This window comes from Macaca mulatta, chromosome 2 (genome assembly GCF_049350105.2).
Source record: "Macaca mulatta isolate MMU2019108-1 chromosome 2, T2T-MMU8v2.0, whole genome shotgun sequence".
In the NCBI taxonomy this organism is placed as follows: domain Eukaryota; kingdom Metazoa; phylum Chordata; class Mammalia; order Primates; family Cercopithecidae; genus Macaca; species Macaca mulatta.
In genome coordinates this window covers 13,048,648-13,075,063 of record NC_133407.1, presented here as the reverse complement: position 1 = coordinate 13,075,063, position 26,416 = coordinate 13,048,648, and the positions used below count along the sequence as shown (strand labels likewise).

Here is a 26,416-nt window from a genome sequence, read left to right as displayed (position 1 = left end):
AGATCCTTACATTATTTCAGTGAATAACATTTCATTTCATGTACCAGATTTTACACATTTATTCACTTACTGAAAGACACTTGGTTGCTTCTAAGATTGACATTGTGAATAAAGTTGCAATGAATATCTATGTGCATGTTTTTTTGTGGAGATGTGTTTTCAGTTCCTTTAGACAAATACCAAAAAGTGTGATTGTTGTATCATATGGCAAGAGAATATCAAGTTTTGTAAGAAATAGCTAATCTGTTTTCCAAGGTGGCTACACCAATTTGCATTTCCACCAGCAGTGAATGGGAGCTCTTGTTGCTCCGTATCTTTGTCAGCATTTGGTGTTTGTGTTCTGGATTTAGCCCACTCTAATAGGTGTACAGTGGATCTCATTTTTGTTCCACTTTGCATCTCCATAATGTCATACAATGTGGAGCATCTTTTTATATGCTTGGTTGCTATCTGTATATATTATTTGGTGAGGTATTTGTTAAGGTATTTGACTCATTTTTAATAGTATTTTGTTTCTTATTCAGTTTTAAGCGTTCTTTGTATTAGGTTGGTGCAAAAGTAATTGTAGTTTTTGCCATTACTTTTGCAAAAACCTAACATATTTTGGACAACAGTCTTTTATTAAACATGTCCTTTGCAATTTTTTTCTAACTGTGGTTTGTCTTCACTTTTTGTTCTCTTTGTACCATCATTCACAGATCAGAAAAATTTAATTTTAATGAAGTTCAACTTATCAATTCTTTTTTTATGGCTCACATCATTGGTGATGTATCTTAAAAAGTATAGCCAATCCTATGTCATGTAGATTTATCATATGTTGTCTTCTAGAAGTTTTACAGTTTTGTGTTTTGAACAAACTGCTATAAGGTTAATTGAGAATAAGAAAAATAGGCCAGGTGCAGTGGCTCACACCTGTAATCCCAGCACTTTGGGAGTCTGAACCAGGCAGATCACCTGAGGTCAGGAGTTCGAGGCCAGCTTGGCCACCATGGTGAAACCCTGTTTCTAATAAGAATACAAAAAAAGGCCGGGCGCGGTGGCTCAAGCCTGTAATCCCAGCACTTTGGAAGGCCGAGACGGGCAGATCACGAGGTCAGGAGATCGAGACCATCCTGGCTAACATGGTGAAACCCCGTCTCTACTAAAAAAATTACAAAAAACTAGCCGGGCGTGGTGGCGGGCGCCTGTAGTCCCAGCTACTCAGGAGGCTGAGGCAGGAGAAAGGCGTGAACCTGGGAGGCGGAGCTTGCAGTGAGCTGAGATCTGGCCACTGCACTCCAGCCTGGGCGACAGAGTGAGACTCCGTCTCAAAAAAAAAAATACAAAAATACAAAAAAAACTATCTAGTCATGGTGGCACATACCTGTAATCCTAGCTGCTCAGGGGACTGAGGCAGGAGAACCGCTTGAACCCGGGAAGCCGAGGTTGCAGTGAGCTGAGATCACACCACTGCACTCCAGCCTGGGTGACAGAGTGAGATTCCATCTTAAAAAACAACAAAAGAAAGAAAGAAAAACAAAAGGTTTTTAAATTTTATTTTCACTTATTTGTTCTCCAATACTGTTTCTGTATGTAGACCCGAGTTTCTGCCCAATATCATTTTCTTTTTCACTAATAAACTTCTAATCTTTCTTTCAAGACTAATTTACCAGCAACAAATCCTCCAAATTTTTATGTCTGGGAAAGTCTTTATTTCTTCTTCACTTTTGAAAGATAATTTCACAGAATACAAATTTTTAGGTTGGTAATTTTTTTCTCTCAACACTGTAAATATTTTATTTTACTCTCTTCTTGTTTGCATAGTTTAATCAGATTTAATTCTTATTTTTGCTTCTCTAAGAGTAAGGCATTGTATCTTATGGCTTCGTTTAGGATTTTCTCTCTTTGATTTTCTGTAGTTCGAAAATGACATGCAAAGGTGTAGGTTTGTGGTATTTATTTTACTTGGTGATTTCTGAGCTTCTTGGATCAATGGTTTGGCATCTGGCATTATTTGGAAAAATTCTAATTTCTTATTGTTTCAAATATTTCTTGGTTCCTTTCTCTTTTTCTTCTGGTATTCCCATTATAGATATGTCATACTTTTCATAGTTGTCTCACAGTCCTTGGATATTGTTTTTGTTTTATGTTGTTCTTTGTCTTTTTACTCTTTGCTTTTCAGTTTGGGAGGTTTCTATTGAGTTATCCTAAAGCTCAGAGATTCTTTCCTAAGATAGGTTCAATCTACTAATGATAATCTATGCCCATCAAAGACATTCTTTATTTCTGTTACAATGTTTCTGATATCCAGGATTTTTTGTCTGCTTTTTTGCTTAGAATTTCTCTCTCTCTCCTTACATTGTTCATGTGTTCATTCCTGCTGTCTACTTTATCTAATAGAGCTTTAGCATGTTAATCATAGTTGTTTTAGTACCCAATTTGATATTTGTAACTTGCTTACCATATCTGAGTCTGGTTTTAGTGCTTGTTCTTTCTTTCAAACTAAGTGTTTTGCTTGTGGTATGTCTTGTAATTTTTTTCTTCATAGCCAGACATGATGTATTGGGTAAAAGGAACTGACATAAATAAATCTTTAGTATGTGACAGTAAGGTGTGGAGGAGGGAAGGTGTTCTATATTCCTGTGATCAGGCCTTAGTCTTTTAGTAAGCCTATACATTGGATTGTGAATTTCACAAGTGATTCTCAATATCCTCCCTGCCCCGGTGGGACAAGATGACTAGAGCGGTCTGGAGCTCAGTATTTTCCTTACTCCCCATAGAAGGCTAGAGCAGCTGGAGTGAGATATTTCCCTTTCTCCAGGTAAATTAAGCTCTGAGAAAACCCCAGCAGGTTAGATTCTGCTTAAATAGTTTCTCCTGAGGACAGATTTTGTTAAGAAGAACAGAATGTTCTGGTGTATTTCAGGACGCTTATTTTCCCCTCCTCCTGCCGGAAGCAAGACGAGATTTTTCTTTGATAATCACTGCAAGGATCTGGTAGAGCTCCTGGAGGTAAAACTCACAGAAACTCACAAAACTGGGTTCCCCTGGAGTTTTTAAAGCTAAGTTGTCTACACTAAGCCTCAAGCAATTGAATTGTCTACACTAAGCCTCAAGCAACTGTCAAGTACAACACAGGTTTTCCTACTCCAGCACTGTCTCCTACAGAAGTTGCTGTTCATGGGTTTCTACTTCAGAAAATTGTGATTCTCTGTATTTACCATTGTGTTTCTCCAATTCAGTGGGGAGCAGTTTGCCCTGGGACCTTACTTCTCATATAGCTCTAGGAAGAATTGCTGATTTTTTAGTTTTTTCATGTTTACTTGTTGTAGGATGGAGTGGCAACTATCAAGAATCTACCAGAACCAGAAACTGAATGCCCTTTCCCCCTCTAGATCCTCAATATCTCCTAGATACTGGAAGAGTAGATGATTCTGGTCAAGTGAATTCAGGTTTTAAAATCTAAATTTAAATTTATATAGATATGCTCAGCTGGCTCTTTTTTTAAAAAAATAATTACTATTTGTATGATTATCAGTTAGAAAATAGAGAAATGCAATAAGATGAAATTTAAAAACCAATATTTAATTAATATATGGATGTATATTCTAACCAGTGTTAATTATTTCTTTATGTCTGTATTTTATGAAGTAAAGATCATACCTTCATATTGATTTATGTATAGTCATAATTTATAATGTAATATATTTTTCAAAACAATTTCAATGAAAGCAGAATATTTTATCAGGTAGGTAACCATACTATATTGAGTTAATCCCCAATTAAACATTTAGGTTTCCTGTTATAAACAATACTATGGGGAGCATTTCTGAGCACTGTCTGCATCTGTGAAAGGATCTTCAGATCAACTGTTTCTCAATAATTTAATGAGGGATTGATATCTTAAGAAGAAGCTTATGAACACTATTTTTGCAAAGTATATCGAAATAAAAAAAAAACTAGAGTGCTACGTGCTGTTTATTTCATAAGCAAAGGCATCAGTCAGTTCTAAATTCAATACATGGTTATCAAATAATAGTAGTCTAAATTTTATCTTTATTGCAGCAGTTGGAAAAAAATCTTATTACTCAGATTATTCTAGTTTCAGTTTAATGCATTGAAATGATAATTTCATGATAATGTTTATATATATTATTAATGAACCCATGTAAAAAATAGAGGGAGATAGCATATTCTTTTCAAAAAAATTTCTAAGTAATCACCATATGCAATTAACACATTTTAAAGGAAATTGGAATTTTATGGAATGACATAAACACCATCCATGTGGATAATACTCTAATCTGTATTAAAGACTATGTAAAATTTGAAAAATCACTTACTATCCAAAGATAATTTAAAATTTACAAAAGCACTTATGTGTTCACACATTAGTGTTCATTGAAAGTACAGTGAATAAAATGAAGCATATACTCATATAAAATACCCCTATTCCTCAAAAAGAACAAACATACTTAAGTTTATATTGCCTGTATAGTTCCACTTCACTATTTCTTGCTGTCAATTTATACTGGTTAACCAATACCTCTTTTAAAAAGTAACTATCCCAAGGAAGTTTAAGATAAATGTTCTCCTTAGTGTGATTTAGTTTGGTTGTTTTAAATATTTAGCTGAATTTATTGTTCCTAATGTGAACAGCTGATACTCTTAGGGTAAGAGGAAGGGTTGAGCATGGACAGAGAGGGTTGCAGTTTGTAGCTCTTCACGAAAGTCCAGTCCTGGCTGTGGTATGAGATTGCCATGTAACCAGACAACAGCTGGAGGACACTTCCTCAGTGTTGTTACTCTACAACTATTCACTCTACTAATTAGTTACCAAATAAATACTTGCTTTTCTAAGAGGGAGTGATAAAAAATAATAAGATAAAATAAATCTAAAAGACAAACTATTTTATCGAGAACTGATTTCTCATCACTTTCTCTGTTCATGAAATACCCACAAAAATGTAAAACATTTCTCTCTCAAGAAAGTGACTCTGAGAGATTCTGGGCGTGAAAGCAGGCAAGAGGTTTCTGCACAGTCAGAGACTGAGTCCAAACAGCCTCAGCCATTCAGTCTTAGGCCAGGTGTGGAAAGTCTGTTTTGCAAGCTTCAGCTGGTGTAAGCTGATGCTGGGGAGCATAAGGGAGGCTAGTGAAGCTGATGAGATGCAGAGCAAAGCTGGTGGAGTCCAATCACGTTGAGGTTAATAAGGAAATTCCAGCCAGAACATGGTAAGGAAGAACTGAAACAGTGCCCAAATTCTAGCAATGAGTTTTGTGGGAATGAGTTTGAAAGCAAACTCTAGCTAGTTGCCTGGAGTATCTTCCAGGACTGCCAAGTGGTTGCTCTTGCCTTAGATGGACGCCTTATTTTTTCCACATGGAATATATAGAGTGAAGAATAACTCATGGCTCTTTTACCCACCAGGAGTGTACAGTTTACTAGTTCTAAACCAGAGACTTGCTGGCTTTAGCAGGGGAAATTGTGGTAATGTTGGAGAGCACTTCGTGTCCAGTGTGTCGCTATGTGGCATACATCTGTAGTCTCAGAGTTACTCATGAGGCTGAGGCTGGAGGATGACTTGAACCCAGGAGTTTGAGCCCAGCCTGGGCAACATAGTGAGACCCACATCTCTAACAATAACCAACAACAAAGTTGGACTGGAGTTTCCACTAGAAAAAAAGACAACAACACTCCCTTTTCACTGCGAAAGTCTCCATTTTTTCCTTATTTCCAGTTCTCTCATTGTTCATATCATAACCTCTTCCTAAATTCCTTCACAAGACTTTTCTTAAAAGGATTTTTTTAAAGTGTATGACATCAGGCTGCTTCTGATATTGCAAGCAAGGTCTCTAGTCCTCAAGTTAACTGGGATGTAAAGCTTTAATCATCTATTACAGTGATTTGAAATTTTAGTGGTTATAAAATTCACCTGGATGTTAAAACACAGATCATTGGACCCTATGCCCAGAATCCGATTTAGTAACTTTAAAATTGGGCCTGAGAGTTTGCTTATCTAACAAGTGTTTAAGTGATGCTGATGTTGCTGAATGAGGAACAATTTGAGAATTGATTGAAAAGACCCTTTTATGGTATATAAGGATATGTCTGCTTCTTTATAGCTGTATGTACACACAAGTGTCTGGCTGCATGTAATATATAGCTAGACACATACAGTCAAAATGCCATGAATTACAGAATTTTACACAATTCATTCAGCAAAGTAGAAAACTGGGAGACTAGATAGGTCACTTAAGAAACTTAAACAATGTATATTTTCAGTTTTTTTATTCTCCAGTCAAGCGTGTTCATTGAACATCCACTTAACACAGACTGAGTGAGAATATATAGAAAATCATTGAAATATAGGGTGATTGAACTCAAAGAGCAAAAGTGTAAATCAACAGTGGCTAACCAATGATCATATATTACTGATTCTTATCTGGTAGGAACCATCAGGAACATCAGGGAAGCTTTTACAAAGCATACATACTCAAACCCTACTGCAGAGCTGTAAGATCCTTGGAAGGTAACGAATTAGTGAAAACTGCTATAGAAAATAATAATTGAGGAAACTGAATAATGACTGTAAGTTTCTATAAACTTACTAATTTCATTTGTTTTCATCTAGCCTATTACTAAGTAGGAATCACACTTTCTCTCCTATTAGCGAGAAGTTCATACTGTCGTCATGCATGTGTGCCAACTGCCTCTAGTGCTTTCTGATACACTCCCATGTATTTCACCCACAGCTGCAGAGGGCAGTTCTTTGAAAGTTCAGACTCACCTTGCGCTGCCAGCCTACACCAACAAGTACCAAGTCCTCCTGAATTCTGCCCAGGGTCTTCTGTTATATTCCAGTACTCACTGGACCTATGTTTGTATGCTCTTTCTGAAAGTATAAAGGAGGTAATACCCAAGAGATAATCCTCATCCAATAGGCAATGAAGCCAGTGGATAAATGCCAAGGCTGACTATTCATCTGCAGGTGGGCAGTTTTGGAAGGTCTTCTACCTGTTCCTCAGGAAGCCTCAGGAATGGAATGAAGTCCCTGTTATTTTCACATTGATGACAACTTTTTATCTGACTTTTATTTTGCTTCCTTGTTTTATTCACTCATTCCTGGTTCTTGAGGTCACTTCCCAAATTAACCTCCAGTACTCAAGTCCTTTTCTCAGACTCTATAGGGAGTCACAGATTAAAACATTTTGTGGTGTAGAAAACTGGCAAAATATGTATTACTAAAAAAATGCAACTTCCTAGTGAACTTTTTTTTTTTCAAAAGATGGTGTGCATGAAGGTAGAAGCAATGTAAGGATATATATTAGTAGCCATTTATTTAAGGATTAATAAATTTGAATTAAAAATCATGGATTTCATCAAAAGGAACAAGATACACATTTAATAGATGGTAAAATTTGACTCTTATTCTTCCCTAAAAGGAATCTGAGCAAATAACTGCTCTCAAAGCAATAGTTAACAAAGCTTCAAAGCTTTTAGGTTATTTGTTATGACAAACCAAACAAAGCAAAAGAGACCAGACATTTCCTTTATGCTTCTATCTTCTGCCACTTTTCTTAATACTTCTATTGCCCCTCCTAAGTAGATAATAAGACCTGTGATGCTTCATCTAGATGCACAGAGCTTATGGTGAGAACAACAATTTAAAGGGAGGCAACTCATGCTGATGTAATTGGTGTAAATCTTGGATTGAATCATAGTGTTCTAAGATTAATCTAAATTGTAAACCAGTGGCATTTTTTGTTAGTCTGTTTATCCTTAACCTTATGTATGCTACTAGAATTTATCAAATCAATATAATCAACATCCTGGAAATGACTGAATTTGAAGGCAAACCAGTAGTATGCTGGATATTAAGAGCAAAGCCATACAAAGATAGACAATTAACAAATCACCATACATGTCTGAACATCAAGGCTTATTTTGAAAAGCAAAAGGTCAACAGTGAATATTCACTTTCTCATGAAACTTGTTTGTAATCTGCCGATAGGCAGGAAAAATGAGTCGCTCATAAGTCACTCAGAGACATAAAACATAAGACCAGTCTGCCCTTTGGTGATCATCCAGTCAAGGCATTTCAAATACAGCTATTCTCACTTTCCAACCCTAATTGATTAACACTGTCTGCCAGATTAGTCTTGTTCAGAATAATTCTGGGTTTGCACTTCCACATCTAGAAGAAGTTATTAATTCTTTCTTATAACATTGGGACTTAGATTTTGAAGAAATTATTAACATTTTTAAATTAAAAAATTTAAAAATAACTGGGTTAGGACTCAATCTAATGGCTCTGAAATGTGAATATAGCTTATCTAGGACATGTTGGGTGTCATTTTTAAAATTGAGCTACAATAAATATAGCGTAAAGTATATAAAGTCTACTAATTTAAGTATATAGCCTTGTGAAGTTCTGCATAAGAAAACAACTGTGGTGACTATCACCTTGATCAAATTGTAAAACTCTTGCAGCACTCCAGAAGTTTCCCTAAGCCCTCTCCAAATAAATAACTCATAGGTAACCACGATTTTGTCTTCCATTATCATTGATTCATTCTATATGTTCTTGAACTACATAAAAATGGAATCATAGATGAACTTGAAGATATTTGTATCAGTGTGGGCTTATTATTTGTGTCTGTGCTGGCAACTGATTATTCACAGTAAGTTGATTGAGAGCCCAATATCTTAGAAAACTTATTCTACTTTACAAAAGAAATTATTATGGAGACAGAGGGTTATATTACATCGTACGCAAACCTCTACTATTGTCAGTGCAATGCCTCTTTAAAACAGGTCTAAATTGGCACCTGTACCTTGAAAAGACTTTCTTAAAAACCACATACTCTGAACAAATTCACCATATAGATAGCTAGAAATGTTAGATAATATATAAAAAAACAGCCTCGTAAAAGCAAAGATGACCTCACAGGCCTCCAAATAAAATTGCCAAGGACCAGGAAGAAATTTTTAAAAACCTAAAAATGGCCGGGTGCGGTGGCTCACGCCTGTAATCCCACGCCACGGAGGCCTAGGGTCCCAACACTGGAGCTCAGATTCTCCACAGTCTTTCAGCTAGAATCTGCTTAAGCCTGCTGAGTTCCCAGGGGGAGGGACGACAAGCACCACAGCTGTGACTGCCTGTTGTCTAAGCTGTTTGAGCTCCTTGTTGGATGGGCAGCAGCCAGCACTGGATCTGATAGCTACCTAATATGCTAAGCTCCCTGGGTGCGGGGGAGGGCGGCAGCAATCTCTATAGCTCCAGGCCACGCTTTTCCCCTGCTGGAGCCAGGGGGGCTGGACAACTTGATCCCAACAGGTGTCCCCCATAGCCCAACACAGGGCCTGTGGCAGACTGCAACCAGAGTGCCTCTTCAGGCCAGACCCTGACCCATCCCTCCTCACTGAGCAGGGCCTCCCTGCAGGAACTCCAACAACTCCAACAACTCTAACAACTCTAGCCAGAGGCTCAGAGACAGAATTCTGATCTCCCTGGGCCTGAGCTCCTAGAGGGAGGGGTGGCTGCAGTCTCTGCAGACCAGCAGACTTAGCCTTGTCCCCCTGCTAGTACTGAGGAATCCGGCAGCCCAGACAAGTGGGATTCCCTGCAATGAAGCACACCCCCTCCACCAGAGACAGTTAAAGTGCTACATTAAACAGGTCCTATTCCCTGTGCCACTCAACTGGGTGAGACCCTCCAACAGGGGTTGTCAGACACCCTATACAGGACCAATCCTGCTGGCATCAGGTTGGTGGCCATTGAGGTCAGAGATACCAGAGGAAGAGCAGCTACCCATCTTTGCTATTCTCTAGCTCCCTTGAGTGACATCTCCTGGCCCAGCTACTAACCAAATGAATAGGGCCTGAAGTGAACCCCTAGCAATCCACGGTAACCCTACAGAAGAGGAAACTGTCCACTGAAAGAAAAACAAACAGAAAGTAACAACAACAGCATCATCAACAACAAAATGTCCCCACAAAAACCCCATCCAAGAGTCAGCAGCCTCAAAGATCAAAACTAGACAGACTCATGAAAATGAAAAAGAATCAATGAAAGAAAGCTGAAAACCCAAAAGGCCAGAGTGCCTCTTCTCCAAATGATCACAATGCCTCCCCAGCAAGGGCGCACAACTGGACGGAGGATGAGATGGATGAATTGACAGAAGTGGGCTTCAGAAGATGAGTAATAACAAACTCTGCTGAGCTAAAGGAGCATATTCTAACCCAATGCAAAGAAGCTAAGAACCTTGAAAGAAGCTTAGAGGAGCTGCTAACTAGAATAACCAGTTTACAGAGGAACATAAATGAACTGATGGAGCTGAAAAACACAGCACGAGAACATTGTGAAGCATACACATGTATCAATAGCTGAATTGACCAAGTGGAAGAAAGGTTAGCAGAGTTTGAAGACTACCTTGCTTAAATAAGGCATGCAGACACGATCAGAGAAAACAGAATGAAAAGGAACAAAGCCTCTAAGAAATATGGGACTCTGTAAAAAGACAACCTATGACTGATTGGCATACCCAAAGGAGACAGGGAGAATGGAACCAAGGTGGAAAACACACTTCAGGATATTACCCAGGAGAATTTTCCCAACCTAGTAAGACAGGCCAACATTCAAATTCAGGAAATAGGGAGAACACCACTAAGAGACTCCACGAGAAGACCAACCCCAAGACACATAATCATCAGATTCATCAAGGTCAAGAGGATGGAAAAAAATGTTAAGGGTAGCCAGAGAGAAAGGCCAGATTACCTACAAAGGGAAACCCATCAGACAAACAGCAGAGCTCAGCAGAAACCTTACAAACCAGAAGAGAGTGGGGACTATTATTAAATATTCTTAAAAGAATTTTCAACCCAGAATTTTATATCTAGCCAAACTAAGCTGCATAAGTGAAGGAAAAATAAAATTCCAGACAAGCAACTGTTGAACAATTTCATTACCACCAGACATGCCTTGCAAGAACTCTGAAGGAAGCACTAAGTATGGAAAGGAAAAACTTGTACCAGCCAATGCAAAAACACACCAACATATAAAGACCAATGGCACTCTGAAGAAACTGCATCAATGAGTGTGCAAAATAACCAGATAGCATCATGATGGCAGGATCAAATTCACATATAAAAATACTAACCTTAACTCAAGATAGAATATAGACTTAAATGTAAAACCCGAAACCATAAAAGCCCTATAAGAAAACCTAGGCAATAACATTTCAAGACACAAGCATAGGCAAAGATTTCATGATGAAAACGCCAAAAGCAATTGTAACAAAAGCCAAAACTGACAAATGGAATCTAATTAAACTAGAGCTTCTGCACAGCAAAAGAAACTATCATCAGAGTGAACAGGCAACCTACAGAATGGGAGAAAATTTTTCCAATCTACCCATCTGACAAAGGTCTAATATCCAGAATCTACATGGAACTTCAACAAATTTACAAGAAAAAAACCACTCCATCAAAAACTGGGCAAAGGCTATGAACAGACACTTCTTAAAACAAGACATTTATGCAGCCAACAAACATATATATAAAAAAGCTAAACATCACTGATCATTAGAGAAATACAAATCAAAACCACAATGAGATATGATCTCATGCCAGTCCAAAATGGTGATTATTAAAAAGTCAAGAAACATTAGATGCTGGTGAGGCTATGGAGAAATAGGAATGCTTTTACACTGTTGGTGCAAATATAAATTAGTTCAACCATTGTGGAAGACGGTATGGCAATTCCTCAAGTATCTAGAAACAGAAATATCATCTGACTCAGCAATTCCATTACTGGGTATATACCCAAAGAAATATAAATCATTCTCCTATAAAGACACATGCACACATATGTTTATTGCAGTGCTATTCACAATAGCAAAGACATGGAACTAACCCAAATGCCCATCAATGATAGGCTGGATAAATAAAATGTAATACATATACACCATGGAATACCATGCAGCTGTAAAAACGAATGAGATCATGTCCTTTGCGGGGACATGGATGAAGCTGGAAGACATCATCCTCAGCAAACTAACACAGGAACAGAAAACCAAACACCACATGTTCTCACGTTTAAGTGGGAGTTGAACAATGAGAACATATGGACACAGGGAGGGAAACAACACGTGCTGGGGCCTATTGGGAGGTGGCGGATGAGGGAAGGGAACCTGGATGGTGGGTTAATACGTGCAGCAAACCACCATAGCACATGTGTACTTATGGAATAAACCTGAACATTCTGCACATGTATCCCGGAACTTAAAAAATAAGTCTCAAAATAATAATATATATTTTTTTCTTAAAAAAGGACAAAACATCTTTTAGCTGGCACAGGGAGAGGACAATAGTGTTCCAGTCTGAATGGGTTCTGTGTAGACAAAAACAAAAACAAAATGTCCTTAGAGTCTAAAATGTCACAATCACCTTTCCTGAGTTCGAGATTCCAACGTAAACAAACTGTGTGGTCTGGACACTCTTAGCAAAGAAACTAACATAAAAATGGCCATACTCCTGGGCACTTGCTGGAGGCAAGCATACATCCTTTTGGAAAGGTAACTCCTTAGCCTAGGATCCACATAGATAAAACCTTTCTAAACATGGGTCAAGATTCGAATCACAATAAGAAGATAAATGAATAAGAGTCTCTCTCTCTCTCTCTCTCTCTCTCTCTCTCTCTCTATATATATATATATATATATATATATATATGTAATATAACATAACAATGTTATTCAGGTGACTTTGATTAACCAATCTGTTAAAATAGGATAAAAAGGTTAAAGCTAAAAATATTAAGAAATGAATCAAACACTATGAGAAAATATCAACAAGAGAAGAAAAAAACACAAAATTCTATAAATACATATGTATATAGACATATGTATGCAAACATATACATTTAAACATTTACATATAAAATATGTAAAGTCATTGATGAGATAGAAGATATATTTAAGGCAATTATTTAGAAACATGAATTTTTAAATATTAAATACTTAAGAAAATTTGAGAGAAGTGGAGAGGAGGACATGGTAATAAAACTTAACATGCATCTAATGAGGGTTCTATGACAAGAGAATGCAGTTAATGGAAGCAAAACAGTATTCAAATATTTATAGAAAAAGGCATACACTATTCTAGAATTGAATAAAAAGCCTAAATTCTTAGATTTACAAAGCATAATGAATCTCAAGGATAGTAAATAAAAATGAATTTACTCCTAAGGAAAAGTGTAGAATACTAAAATAAATAAATAATAAATATTTAAAGGGAGAAAGTAAACTAGATTACAGAAATGATACAGAAGATATCTCCAAAGCAAAAATAAAAAAGGGACAAAAAGTTTCCCTAAAATTATGAGGAAAAAAAAATCAATCTAGAATTTTATGCCCAACATTATTGAAGAATAAATACCAAATGAAGATATTTTCAAATAAAAGTGACAGAGCGCATCTGCGTTTTCCTTTATCTTGTGTCATTCTCTGGCTTTTCTCATTCGAATAAAATCAACTTAGCTATATAACTATAAAATTATTAAACACTGTATTAAAAATCAAGGCTACGATTGTATCAAAACATTTATTCTTCTAAATTTAAAGTTACATGACCCAGTTTGGCTTCTCCCAGAAATACAAGAAGAGAGTAATGTAAGAACACACTCAAATTTGTGTTGAGTAACATAAATCCCTCTCCTTTGAGTTATATACTTTCGGTTATTTTTCAGATTAAATATTGTAGTAATTAAACAACCTATTATGATGTCTGACATATTTTATACTTAAAATATAAATTTATATAAATATATTGAATGTTTTCTTGTATATTGTTCTATAATAGTGACTGAAAAAAAGAAAAACACATGTATTGTCTCACTATTTGGGCAGACGTTGGAAAAGCTTAGCTGGAATCTCTGCTTCAGGATCTCACAAGGCTGCAGTTGAAGTATTGGCAGGACCTGCAGTCTCATCTGAAGCTCAGTCGAGGAAACATTCGCTTTCGTGTTCGTGTGGTTGTTAGTCCATTAGTCCCTTATGGGCTACTGGACCCAGGACCTCTGTATCTTGCTGGCTGTCAGCTGGAAGCCTTCATCAGCTTCTTGTCATGAGGGCCTTCCCAGCATGATAACAACTTGCTTCCTCAAAGACTGCCAGGGCTAGTGTCCCCTAGAAATATGGTTTATGGTTTTATGAAACATTCACATGACAGTGACATCCATTATCTTTGCCATACTCTATTGATCAGAAGCAAGTCACAGGTTCTATCCACGTTAAAAAGGCAGAAAAGTTATAGGGCATAAATTCCAGGAGCTAGAGATCTTGGGGACCACCTTTGAGTATGTCTACCACAAATATATGTATATATTTAATATATTTTGTAGTTAGAGCAAGGTGATAATAAAATTATTTATTTTTTCTTTTCTTCTTTTCCTTCCTTTTCTTTGCTTTTTCTCTTGTCTCTCTTAACTTGCGTTTGTCCTGCTATAGTGCTTTTGCTATGAATTTCTTAAGTTGGGGTAGCTGGCATCCAAGATGAGTGTTGATCATAGCAAACTATCCACATCATGACATCTATTATGACTCGTGTGTTATTATTTAACTAAGCAAGGCCTCTAGAATCCTTGGAGTGAATGGTGTTTTCTAATATTAAATAATTTAAAGAAACAATGATATGCTTATAGAAAAAACCAGCCAACTGAATTGAACACCTGAGGATCTGAAGATATGTCCAAATATTTTGGAGCTTTAACTAATACAATATTGAAATAATGAATTTGTACATCCTGTTGAATACAACCAACTCAAGTTGGGACCTACTAGACTGGCAATAAAATTCTTTACTTGGGTCTTAGTCTGAGATTTCATTATAATATATATGCAGAATGAATTTTTCAGGGAGAATGATCATTTATTTCTATTCCATTGTGCCTTGGGCAAGCCTAATTTCTTCAAACAACCAAGGCTCATTAATTTAGACTACTTCTTGAAATTTTAGCCAAAATATTCAGAAATAACTGCATTCATTCAAAAAGATCACATAGGTTCTTACTATATAAAACCCACTACAATTTAGATTATGGAGCATATGATGTTATAATTAATGAAGTTTCTATATTAAATAAGAGCACCATCACTATGCATAATTATATATGGTAATTCAAGCTATGCTAACAAAGCGTAGTTTAGTTTTGGAATCAACAATACCTACTTTCACAATGTATACTTTCCATATTAACTTAATTTCTTTCTCCATTATTAATTGTGTTGCATTTATTGGTACTAAATGAAGAATTGCTTTACCATTTTGTTAATGTTAAATTAACTAAGGAATTTTTATTATTTCACTCCAAACCATGTTATCCTCTGAAAAATTAGCTTATAGGCTTCAAATTGTCTTAGGTTCATCTCATAATAATTAGGATGGCTTCAGTCAAAAGTGGGGGGAAGTCTGGGTTACCTACTTAAGAATCAGGAGCCTGGAAACTTAGGCAGTGTTTCTGCTCCCTAAAAACTTATGTTAAGCAATTATACAGCTCTTGAATCTGCTCTCTGTTAAACAAAAGCACCTTGGGATAGTCTCAAAGCATTTGTCTTAGAACACTTACCAACTTGTCCCTAGGTGATATGAAGGATTGCTATGTCAACCTGGAGAAAGGACTCAAGCACTAATGCATTAGGAAAGCCTGGACAAATCAATATAGACAGGTGGATGCTGAAGATCATAAGATGCCAGATCTGGAAAAAAACATAGATGAAGTTTAGCAGGGTGATGAGTATTTTACTACAGAAGATAACATATCCTTCATTCTTCCAATCCTTTATTCACCCAGCAGCTTAGTTGTATTTAAACTTTCTCCTTTCCATTTATTTCTTATTATTTTCCATCACTTTTGGATAAAGTCCAAACTTTGTAAAATGTTCAATAGAATCTTGAACAATTCTGCTTACATCTGCTGCTTCTGCTTTAATTTATATCATGCCCACCACCCACACCTGAGGTCTTTTATTTTAGCTGGTCTGGCATTTTTCACAGTTCCTCAATGCAACATGCTATTTTCCACCACAATGCCTTGGCACATATTCTTCCATTTACTTAAAATATTAAAAACACTCTCCCCTAACACACAAACTCACTTGCTTTCCTCAGTTAACTCTTTTCCATTAGCCCTTAGCTCAATTTTTACTTGTTCAAAAGAGCCTTCCTTGATTTTCCAGATGAGATCTAATCCCAACGTTAAAGCGTTTCAAAGCAACATGTCCCCCTTTTTGCTAACAATGAACATAATTGAAATGTTCTGTTCTTTCTCTTAATATATGGTTAGTGCCAGTCTATTTCACTAGATGTAAACTCCATCAGGGCAATGTCTATTTTGTTCATCATTTCCTAAGTCATATCCCATAGTAAGGATTCAATAAATGTTTTTACCGAACTAATTTATAATGTCTTTACCATAATATTCTCTCCAACTGTCATCATTTCATTTGGATAGTTACTCCGTTATATCAGGGGAGAACAATAATTTGACAGAATGGTGCTGTAGTATCTGTACTGTGACAAAGGGTTTCTTGGGATATACAGGAATCATTTAAATGGGCTCAAGGACCATAAGGTCTTTAGTTAGCATGATGAAAATTACAGCTTTCCTGATTAGTCTTTCTTATCGCTTAATGACCAAGAGCAAGATAACAAAAAAGGGAGAATTCAATGTGGAAGAAAATAACGGCATAAAAGCAGGTTTACACTAGGCACTTCAAACCAAACACAACATACCAAATAATGAATTTAAAATGTACCAACAGTGTAAGACCTCACATAATATAATTTTGCTGTCCAAATCCTTAAGGAAAAAATAAAGCAGAATACCTCACAAAATAAAGCAGAAAGAAATTATGTAAATGGAGGAAATTTAAATTATGGCACGGATGGAAAAAAGCTGAAAAGTTCTTTAGAAAAAATAAAAAACGTACCTGCCACTATGGATAATTAATGACTCAAAGGAGAAGAAAAAATTTTTCTTTTTTTTTTTTTTTTTTTTTTTTTTTTGCCCTGGCTAGGAGAAATGCTTACTGACACAGAGAAAGTTCCCCCTAAACTAATCACTAATAAAAACACATGGAAAATGCTTTTTGACAGCTTCTTTTCCAATGATGATTAAGCATTCTATAGTCAAAACCCTAAAACTTTGGCTACCTTCTCTTTTACCCCTGCTATGCTGTTCTTAGCAGAGACAAGGAGACAAAAGAGGAGCATTCAAACAGGACTGAGAAGTGATGACACACACACAGCATAGAGATGGTATAAAATTAGTCAAGGGTAAGCTACCCAGAATATATTTGAACACACAGATAATGTAATTAGAGGAATCCATGTATTTTGTTTTGTTCTAAATAGAAATGCTATAGACTGCAATATAATAAAATGATAAATCATAACGCAGAAAGTTTTAGACGCTTATTTGGAAATATTTTTAAATTATCTCTTAAACAATTTTTACATCAAAGAAAAAATTAAAATCTCAACCTTACACCAACAAATAGCAATACTAGTTTCTGAATATGAAACCAAGTATTGAAGACTCTGCATGAAAAAACATTGTAGAGTTTTAAACACTTGCATTATTAAAAAAGAAAGAGGAAAATTAACAATTTTATTTCCAAATTATAATGAAAAAGAACACAATAAGGAAAACAGAAGGAAACCAGGAATAAAAAGCCATGAAAATTAATGAATTAAAATATAGTAATGAAAAGTAGACTTTTTACATTTTTAAATTAATTGACACATAATAATTATACATAATTATGGAATACAATATGATATTTCAATATATACATTTATTATGTAGTCATCAAATCAAGGTCGTTAACATACCCACCATTTTAAACTTTTATTATTTCTTTGTGGTAGGACATTCAAAATCCTTCCTTCTAGCAATTTTTCTATGAATAATACTTCATTGTTGGCAATAGTCACCCTAATGTGTGATAGAACACAATAATTTATTTTTTCTTTCTAATTGTATATTCGTATTCATTGCTCAACCTTTTCCCATCCACTCTATCCTCCTACCCTCCCCAGTCTCTGGTAACCACTATTCTATTCACTACTTCTTTGAGATCAATTGAAAAGTAGCCTTGATATATAAATTCAGGTACTGATGATTTTTAAATCTAATGACATCTGGCTTTCTGAAGCAGATTTAAAAAGATAAAACAGTGAAAGTCATTGAAAAAGAAAAGGTAAATAATCCCATCTACAGAAATTAAAATAAAATGTATAGTGTAAATCATACATAAAGTTGTAAAATCTTGGTGTATTTTTTAGGAAAATATAAATCAATTTAACTCTAAAGGTTGCTAAAATGACTTTTTAAATATTCAACAGTAATAAAATATAAATAAATAGACAATCTTGATATGATCTCTCTTATTCTTCCTCTTTTTTACACATATATACATAATTCCTGGAAACATTAAAAAATGTATACATTATAATTTATCAACTACTATATTGGGAATACACTAGTTAGGTGTTAGTTAAGAGTATAAAATAAGATATGTAAATATTGAGTTGAGAGAAAAAGTATTATTTGAAGATATTATGAATAGATGCCTAGAAAACACTAGGAAAAATAAGAAAAAATAGAAACCCAAGAGATTATCTCATTCATAAAATTATATATAAAATCAAAATATTTTATTTCTGCAAACAACAAAAATGATAAAATATAAGGAGAGAAGATATTTCTTTAATGTTGGCAATACAAAAGGTAATATGCCTCAGAATGAAGTTAGTAACATATAAAGAGGTATTTTTAAAACACTACTTAAGGACATCAAAGAATGTTTGAATAAAAAAATATCACTTAAGTGGTCTTGGATAAGAGGACAACATTATCAAGACATCAGTACTTCCTGCCACAATTCTTACATTTTCTTTTCACGTACATTTATAAGAAGCATATTCATTTATTATTGAGTATTCATTTAATACACGAGTTTGAAGGTGACAGCACGCATGCGTGTGTGTGTGCGTGCGCATATGTGTGTGTGAGAAAAAGGCAGAAAAAGACATGAAAACAGAGAAAGTAAAATATAGGGGTGAAGAATGAGGAGAGAAATAGACTAGAAAATAATATAGTAAAACTGATAGGAAAATATGAGAATAGCAGGTAAAAAATTGTAAAATAAATGTGACAAGGAGGGAAGATATCTACCAGATATACAACATTTAAAGCTTAATTATTTGGTTCTGGTACTGGAAGAGCATAAACACTAATGAAATAACTAAGATTTCAAATACAACCTCAAATGAATATTGGAATAAGTACCGATAAAGATGTTATTTTAAACAAGTGATGTAAGTGTCTCTGTTTGGAGAAGAAGAAAAAACACTGAAACCTTCTCACTCTTTCAACTAAAATAGTTGCTATGTTAAAGTGTGCAATATAATAAAATGTTTCAAAGAATTCAAAGAAAGCATGTATGACATATTTGTGTTTTCTCTGAGACAGGAAGACATTTCTAACATCAATTCTAGAAAAAACTTTGATGTAAAATCAAACATGTTTATACTAAAAACAGATTTAGTAAAAAGATGAGAAGCTAAAGTTATAATATAAATATATTTTTACATTTATATTATATTTTTATAATTAGAGATAAAAATACATTCAGACAAAGAGCTTTTATAGGTCGTAAGAAACAGGCACCCTGTAAAGAAAATATAGACAACATGAGAAGTCAGTACACTGAAAAAGGAAGCACAAATAGCAAATGAAGATAAAAAAATACATTTTATAAATAACTAAATGCAAATAAAATAATTAAATACACCTTTCATAGTTAGATATGTCTATGATGATTAAAATTTATTAAAATTTAAGTAGGCCAATTGAAAAACAATATTTTTGAGACAACAGGAAAAAATATAGCCTTGATATAAGATTATAATAATGTATTATTAATTTGGCTGGGGTTGACAATGGCACTGTGGTTGTATAAAGAAGTATCCTTATATGATGTAAACACAAACTGAAATATTGAGGGATGACATGGCATGATATCAGAATTTTAATATTTCAGAAAAAAAGGCAAAATGTTTGTGTTATGTCTAGTGATGGATATACGGAGATTCATTATGCCATTTTCTCCACTTATGTGCCTTTGAAAATTTTCATTATAAACAGTTAAATAAAATAAATTGTTAATATAAAATGGGAGTCAATATGTGAAGATGTCAGCAGTCTTATACATATTAGCCAAGCTAAAATTGGGTTCCCCTTTCTTAATCCTCCTCCTGGTTGACATCTTAGCAGTCTTTAATACTGCTGGCCAGTCATTTCTTCATAAATCTCTGCTTTCCTCAGTTCCTGCCAGAATAGCGCTCTGTTCTGGAGTTCCTCCTCACGTCTTTGAATATTCCTTCTGGGTCTCCTCCCCTCTGCAGACACATTCTTTCTTATTGTTCATTAACTGCAGTAGTTTCTCAAGGCTTAATTCTGAACTTTCCTTCTCTCTCCCTTTAAAATCTCTAGATAAGCTCAGTTTCCTTCTTTCCCACATTTCAATTACATCTATACACAGAAAGTCTCAACTTATCTAGTGGTTACAAGCATTGGTGTAGACCATCTTGTGTAGAGGTGAAGGGTCATCAGTGGACACATTCCACCAGCTATAGGATTGTAAGCCCCTGTAGGCCTTCTATCTTCTCATTTGTTAACAGGTCAACGTTAAAATGTTGTTAAGATTTTGCATATACCTAGAGAGAGAGCTTATGAAAGTGTCTGGGGTGTCCAATCAGTGAAAGCTAATATTATTCCCAAACATACACCTCTCTACCTTATTTTCATAGTTATGTGACTACTCGAGATCTCTAAACACATCTTTGGGGATATTCAAATTTAATTTTTCTTCTTACCCTCAAACCTGGTTCTCTTTTGATGCCCCTTATGCCAATAAATAATACCACTCTTCAGTTGGTGCACAAGCGAGACAGTTAGTGCATTAGTTTCCTATTGCTGCTGTAACAAATTCCCACAAACTTGGTGACTTAAAAAAACAGATTTATTATGTTACAGTTCAGGCAGTCAGAAATCTGAAATAAGTTTCACTGAGCTAATGTCAAAGTATTGACAGGGCTGCATTCCTTCTGGAGGCTGCAAAGGAGAATCCATTTCCTTTTTCAGCTTCTAGAGGCTGCTTACGTTCCTTGGCTCATAGCCCTTTCCTCCATCTTCAAAATCAGCTGTGTAGTATCATCAACCCGCTCTCCTACACTGACTCTTCTGCCTTCCTTCTCTACATTTAAACCCTTGTGATTACATTAAACTCACACTATAACCCAGGACAATTTTATTTTAAGGGCAGCTAATTAGAAACCTTAATTCTATCTACAACCTTAATTCCCTCTTGTCCTGTGGTCACAGGGTCTGGAGATTAGGGCATAGAGACCCTTAGGGGGCCAATACACTATCAAGAATGCCTAGTTACCCTTATTGCTGATATACAATCTCTTATTCAATCATTTAGATTTTCTTTGTTTTTAATATGTGTTTGTTGTTGATGTTGTTTGTTAATTTATTTTAAAGGCTTAATTTTTTTAGAGCAGTTTTAGATTCCAGCAAAACTTAGCAGAAGGAGCAGAGATAACCCCTATGCCCCTGTCCCACACAAGCATAGCTTCTTACATTATCAACATCCCCCACCAGAGTGGTACATTTATTACCACTGATAATCCTACACTGACATCATTATCACCCAAAGCTCTTGGTTTTCATAGGGTTCACTCTTGGATCTGTGCGTTCTATGGCATGGACAAATGTATAATTGCATTATCCACTATTATAACATCATACAGAGTATTTTCACTGCCTCAAAAAGTCCTCTGTATTCTGCCTTTTCATCCTTCCCTCCCCTCTATATCCCGACAACCATGAATTATTTTACTGTCTCCATAGTTTTGCCTTTTCCATAATGTTACATAGTTAGAATCATATAGTAGTTAGCATTTTTAGACTGAGTGCTTTTACTTAGCAATGTACACTTCAGTTTCCTCCATGTCTTTTCATGGCTTGAAAAGCTCATTTCTTTTTAGAGCTGAATAATATTCCATTATTTGGATGTACCCTAATTTATTTATCCACTCACCTACTGGCAGATATATTGGTTGCTTCTAAGTTTTGACAACTATGAACATCCATGTGAAAGATTTTGTGTGGGCATGTTTTTCAATGCCTTTGGGTAAATATAAATGAATACAAAAATTCTTTAGCTTTTACATCCTTTCTATCCAATGATGAGACTCCTATCCAATCAAGCAGAACACAGTTAGCTTGACAATATCAAAGTTACTAATATCTCCCTAACTCCTTGTGCCTCTCTATCAATCAAGTTTATACCAACCAAAGTGATACTTTCAAAACAAATCTTAAATAGCATCTTGCTCCTCTTTAAACCTTTTATTGACTTCCCATTACTTATTGCTCTTAGGATACAGCCCAAAATCCTTATTATGTTCTACAAGTTCATTAACATTGCATATTAGAATCTACCCAAAGAGCTTAAGAAACAGAAAAACAAAAACCATTCACTGAGAAGGGTTGTATATTAATCATGTTCCCCCTGAAAGAGGACATATTCAAATTAGAATAATTTCAAGAATGCTTGTTTACAAATGATATAATTACAAAGCTGTGTAAGCTGAGATAGAGGATAGTGCAATAGCACAAAGCTATTTGCAGCAGTGCTGTTACCATGCTGGGTGTGAAGGCATGAGGAGTGGCACAGGTTATAGGATCCACTCCCCTCCACCAACACACAAAAACATCTTACTTTAAGCAGCCCATCTTGGAAAATACAGAGGTCGTCCTCAAGTGGGAAAAAGCATCCTAATCAAGAGGAAATACATACCCTTAACCTCATTAACCTCTAATCTCTTACCAGGCATCCCCTTTGGCCAAACCCCACCGAAGGCCAGTAGACATAGGAACCTGTGACTTACCCAAGCACAGGCTCTTCGTCTTGATGGCGAAGAGCAACATGGACATGGGTGGGACGTCTTTATGGAAGGGCAAACAGAAGATATCTGGTCTAAATAAGGAATAAAATAAGTGAACAAGATTTAGAGGAATCATTCTGAAAAGTAATGAGACATATCCGTGAGTGAGAGGAGTCAAAGAGAGCATGGAAAATAGCCAGATACATTTGGAAGTAGATGCTTTAGTTAATGGACATGCACAGCAGGTTCTTAAGCAGGGAAATAAAGTTTAGCAATTTAGGAATAAAGTAGGAATATTAGTTTGGCTAGTGTGGACAGAGTAAATAAGAAACAAGGAAGCAGCAATTAAGGCTTGAAAAATAGGCATCGTGGACAGGGTGAATGTGAAACCAGGCTTGAAAAAAAAAATCAGCATCATGTTTTAAAAGTAGAAAGTGAGTAGTTTGCTGAAACAACGTTTATCCAAGTATCTGTGAAAACCATCACATTGCAATCTTGGGGCAAATTTTTCCTAGAAGACTTTCAAAGGGTAAAATCCACTTTAAGATTGTGAGTATAAATTGACAAATTGCCTTTCAGATAACTTGTATTGATTTATACTTTTCACTATTAGGCATGGAAATACCAGTTTTCCCATTGATCATCATCACTCTTTTTCTTTCCCTACCTCATAGACCACTGAAAAGTCCCTTCCAAGTACCTTATAATACCACACAGGCACCTCTGTCACCACACTTATCATATTATTAATCTATATGTTTGTCCTATGCCCTCAAGTGTTTTTTACTTTAATGTTTCTATTGTCTCCCTAATTTTCTCTCATTCTTTCAACCTGGTGATCTCAAAACATAAAATTAAAGAGAGTGTCTCAGAGGACAAGGTGATTAAAGAGATGATATTCTTAGGATCAGTTTGAAGAATGTGTCACATAAATGTATGGATTTAATTTAAAAACGAAGTTTTTTTTTTTAATGGGATTGGTAGAATAAGGAAGAAAGCCAAATCCAACAGCATCCCTAATATATACAAACTAGGGAAAAATATATATTCTGTATATATGGAATGAGGGTGAGGATAAGGAATGTATTCACTATTAGGAGGACTGGTAGATGAGGTCCCTTATTCTGATGATAATCAATCAATTTATAGAAATATGAAGAAACAGACAAGGTAAAAATAGGTAATGAGTCTGAGTAAGTTAAGCAATTGCATGAAGTTCCAAGGTTAATAGATTGTTTTGGTGAAACAAGGGTAGATCCTGATCAGGCATCATTAGTTGGGAATGCTGGCATGTACCAAAGTAGACGAGAGAGAGGATAAGATGAGAGAAAAGGCTACTGCCTGGGAATCACATACCTGTTTCTAAACAATACTGAAAACCATTAGCTTTATTATAAGACCAAAGAAGATTGAGAAGACATAATAAGAACTTGACAAAATAATGAAGACCTAGTTAGAGGATAAAACTATAAGAGAAGAGGCAAACATCTATGTAGGTGAAGAAATAAATTGAGATATTGCAATTTAAGAGTTAAGACCATTTGACATAGTAACTAGCTTAATAGTCATATATGTATATATGTGTGTGTGTGTGTGTGTGTGTGTGTATATATTTTTTTTTTCTTTTTTTTTTTTTTTTTTTTTTGAGACAGGGTCTCATTCTGTCACCCAGGCTGGAGTGCAGTAGCACGATTTTGGCTCACTGCAAGCTCTGCCTCCCAGGTTCATGCCATTCTCTTGCCTCAGCCTCCTGAGTAGCTGGGACTACAGGCGCCCACCACCATGCCTGGCTAATTTTTTTGTATTTTTTTAGTAGAGACGGGGTTTCACTGTGTTAGCCAGGATGGTCTCGATCTCCCGACCTCGTGATCTGCCTGCCTCGGACTCCCCAAGTGCTGGGATTACAGGTGGGAGCCCCTGTGCTTGGCCAATAGTCATATTATTATATGGTTACTTTTCTTATAATTAAGAGGTATGATATATTTTAAATACACCTGTAATATCTGGATTATTAGTCTGTTCAATTAACATTTAGTATAGAATTTAATAAAACATTTTTATTAAAGTTCTTTCTTCATTAAAAATGAAAATAGGGAAACAATTTATTAATGAAGGCAAAATGAGATGGGATTTGTTTGCACAAACCAAAGTCTCCCTAAAATCAGAAAACTTCAGTTAATTCCACTTGTATATCACCTTCATTTACACTAAAGACAGGCTGTAAAACCCTCTATGGAAATAGCTTATTGCAATAATTATGTACTATATCATAGACATTAGTCTGCAGGCTACAAAATTAGAATTGTATTGACTTGGATTTTCTTCACTGGAAAAAAGGAGGCCATTAAAAATAGAATTGTGAATGTGTGTGCGTGTGTCCATTAGCAAAAGCCCTTGCAGCAGCCCCTCTGGGAAGGGCACCAACAGTGGCTTCTAATCAAGTATTCAAATATGTGTGTTAATAAAACGTTAACTCAGACAAGAAGTATCATAACCAGACATCAAATGGTGAAAGGACATCCCTTCTCTCTGTGAGTTGCTTTGTGGTGTCCAGGTTTCTGGATCTAATTGCTCTTGCTTTTGGCCACTTGGTCTCATGCCTGATCCCCCAATTGCCCTTCTGAGTGAGAAAGAAGATAATGTTCACATCCAAACCGTCACAAGAGAAAAACACTTTCGTTCTGGCATTGATTTATTTTGATGTTAATTACCTATTAGTTTCTCAGTGTGCTGACTTGCATTTCTTTGATCTTTACCTAGTCTTCATTCTGTTAAACATCCTTATCCTGACTGAAAGATTGTAGTTGTGGTAACGAAGTCTATTCAAGTTTGACCAACCAACACAAATACCCACTAACACAGGCTTTCCTCACACACCCTTTCTCCTGCCTCCTCTGCCTCATTCTGTTTCTCAATTTTCCTTTTCCTGCTTCTCTATTTGCATGACTTGAAAACAATAAAATGAGGAGATGACACAGCAACAAGAAGAGACACTGAAACCTAATTCCTACATTAGAATCTGATTTTGTTGTGAATACAAAATTCCTTCAGTTGGTATCAGATATCCAGAGCATGTTGGGGTAAGGGATGGCTGAGGGAATGGTTTCAGGATGAAACTGTTCCACCTCAGATTGTCAGGCATTAGACTCTCTTAGGGAGCGCGCAACCTAGATCTCTCACAAGCATGGTTCATGCTAGGATCCGTGCTCCTATGAGAATCTAATGCAGCTGCTGATCTGACAGGAGGTGGAGCTCAGGCCATAATGCTCTCTGGCCTGCTACTCACCACCTGCTGTGTGGCCTGGTTCTTAACAGGCCATGAAGTGGTCGTGGCCCCGGGTTTGGGGACCCTTGGTCTAGAGACCTTAATTGAGAAAGATCATGAGGTTTCATTTGTATCCAGTGGAAAAGAGC

General features: G+C 35.8%; 1 protein-coding gene across 1 annotated transcript in view; it reads right to left on the bottom strand.

Moving 5' to 3' along the window:
- Nucleotides 1-26,416, bottom strand: part of LOC106997165 (uncharacterized) — a 164,294-nt gene that overhangs the window by 8,608 nt on the left and 129,270 nt on the right. The window contains exons 4-7 of the mRNA XM_077994066.1: nucleotides 23,006-23,094; nucleotides 15,609-15,738; nucleotides 13,880-14,169; nucleotides 1,364-1,485 (exon numbers count right to left, since the gene is read on the bottom strand). Coding sequence (XP_077850192.1) covers nucleotides 15,619-15,738; nucleotides 23,006-23,094 — 209 coding nt within the window. The 3' untranslated portion in view covers nucleotides 1,364-1,485; nucleotides 13,880-14,169; nucleotides 15,609-15,618. The remainder of the gene's footprint in view (nucleotides 1-1,363; nucleotides 1,486-13,879; nucleotides 14,170-15,608; nucleotides 15,739-23,005; nucleotides 23,095-26,416) is intronic.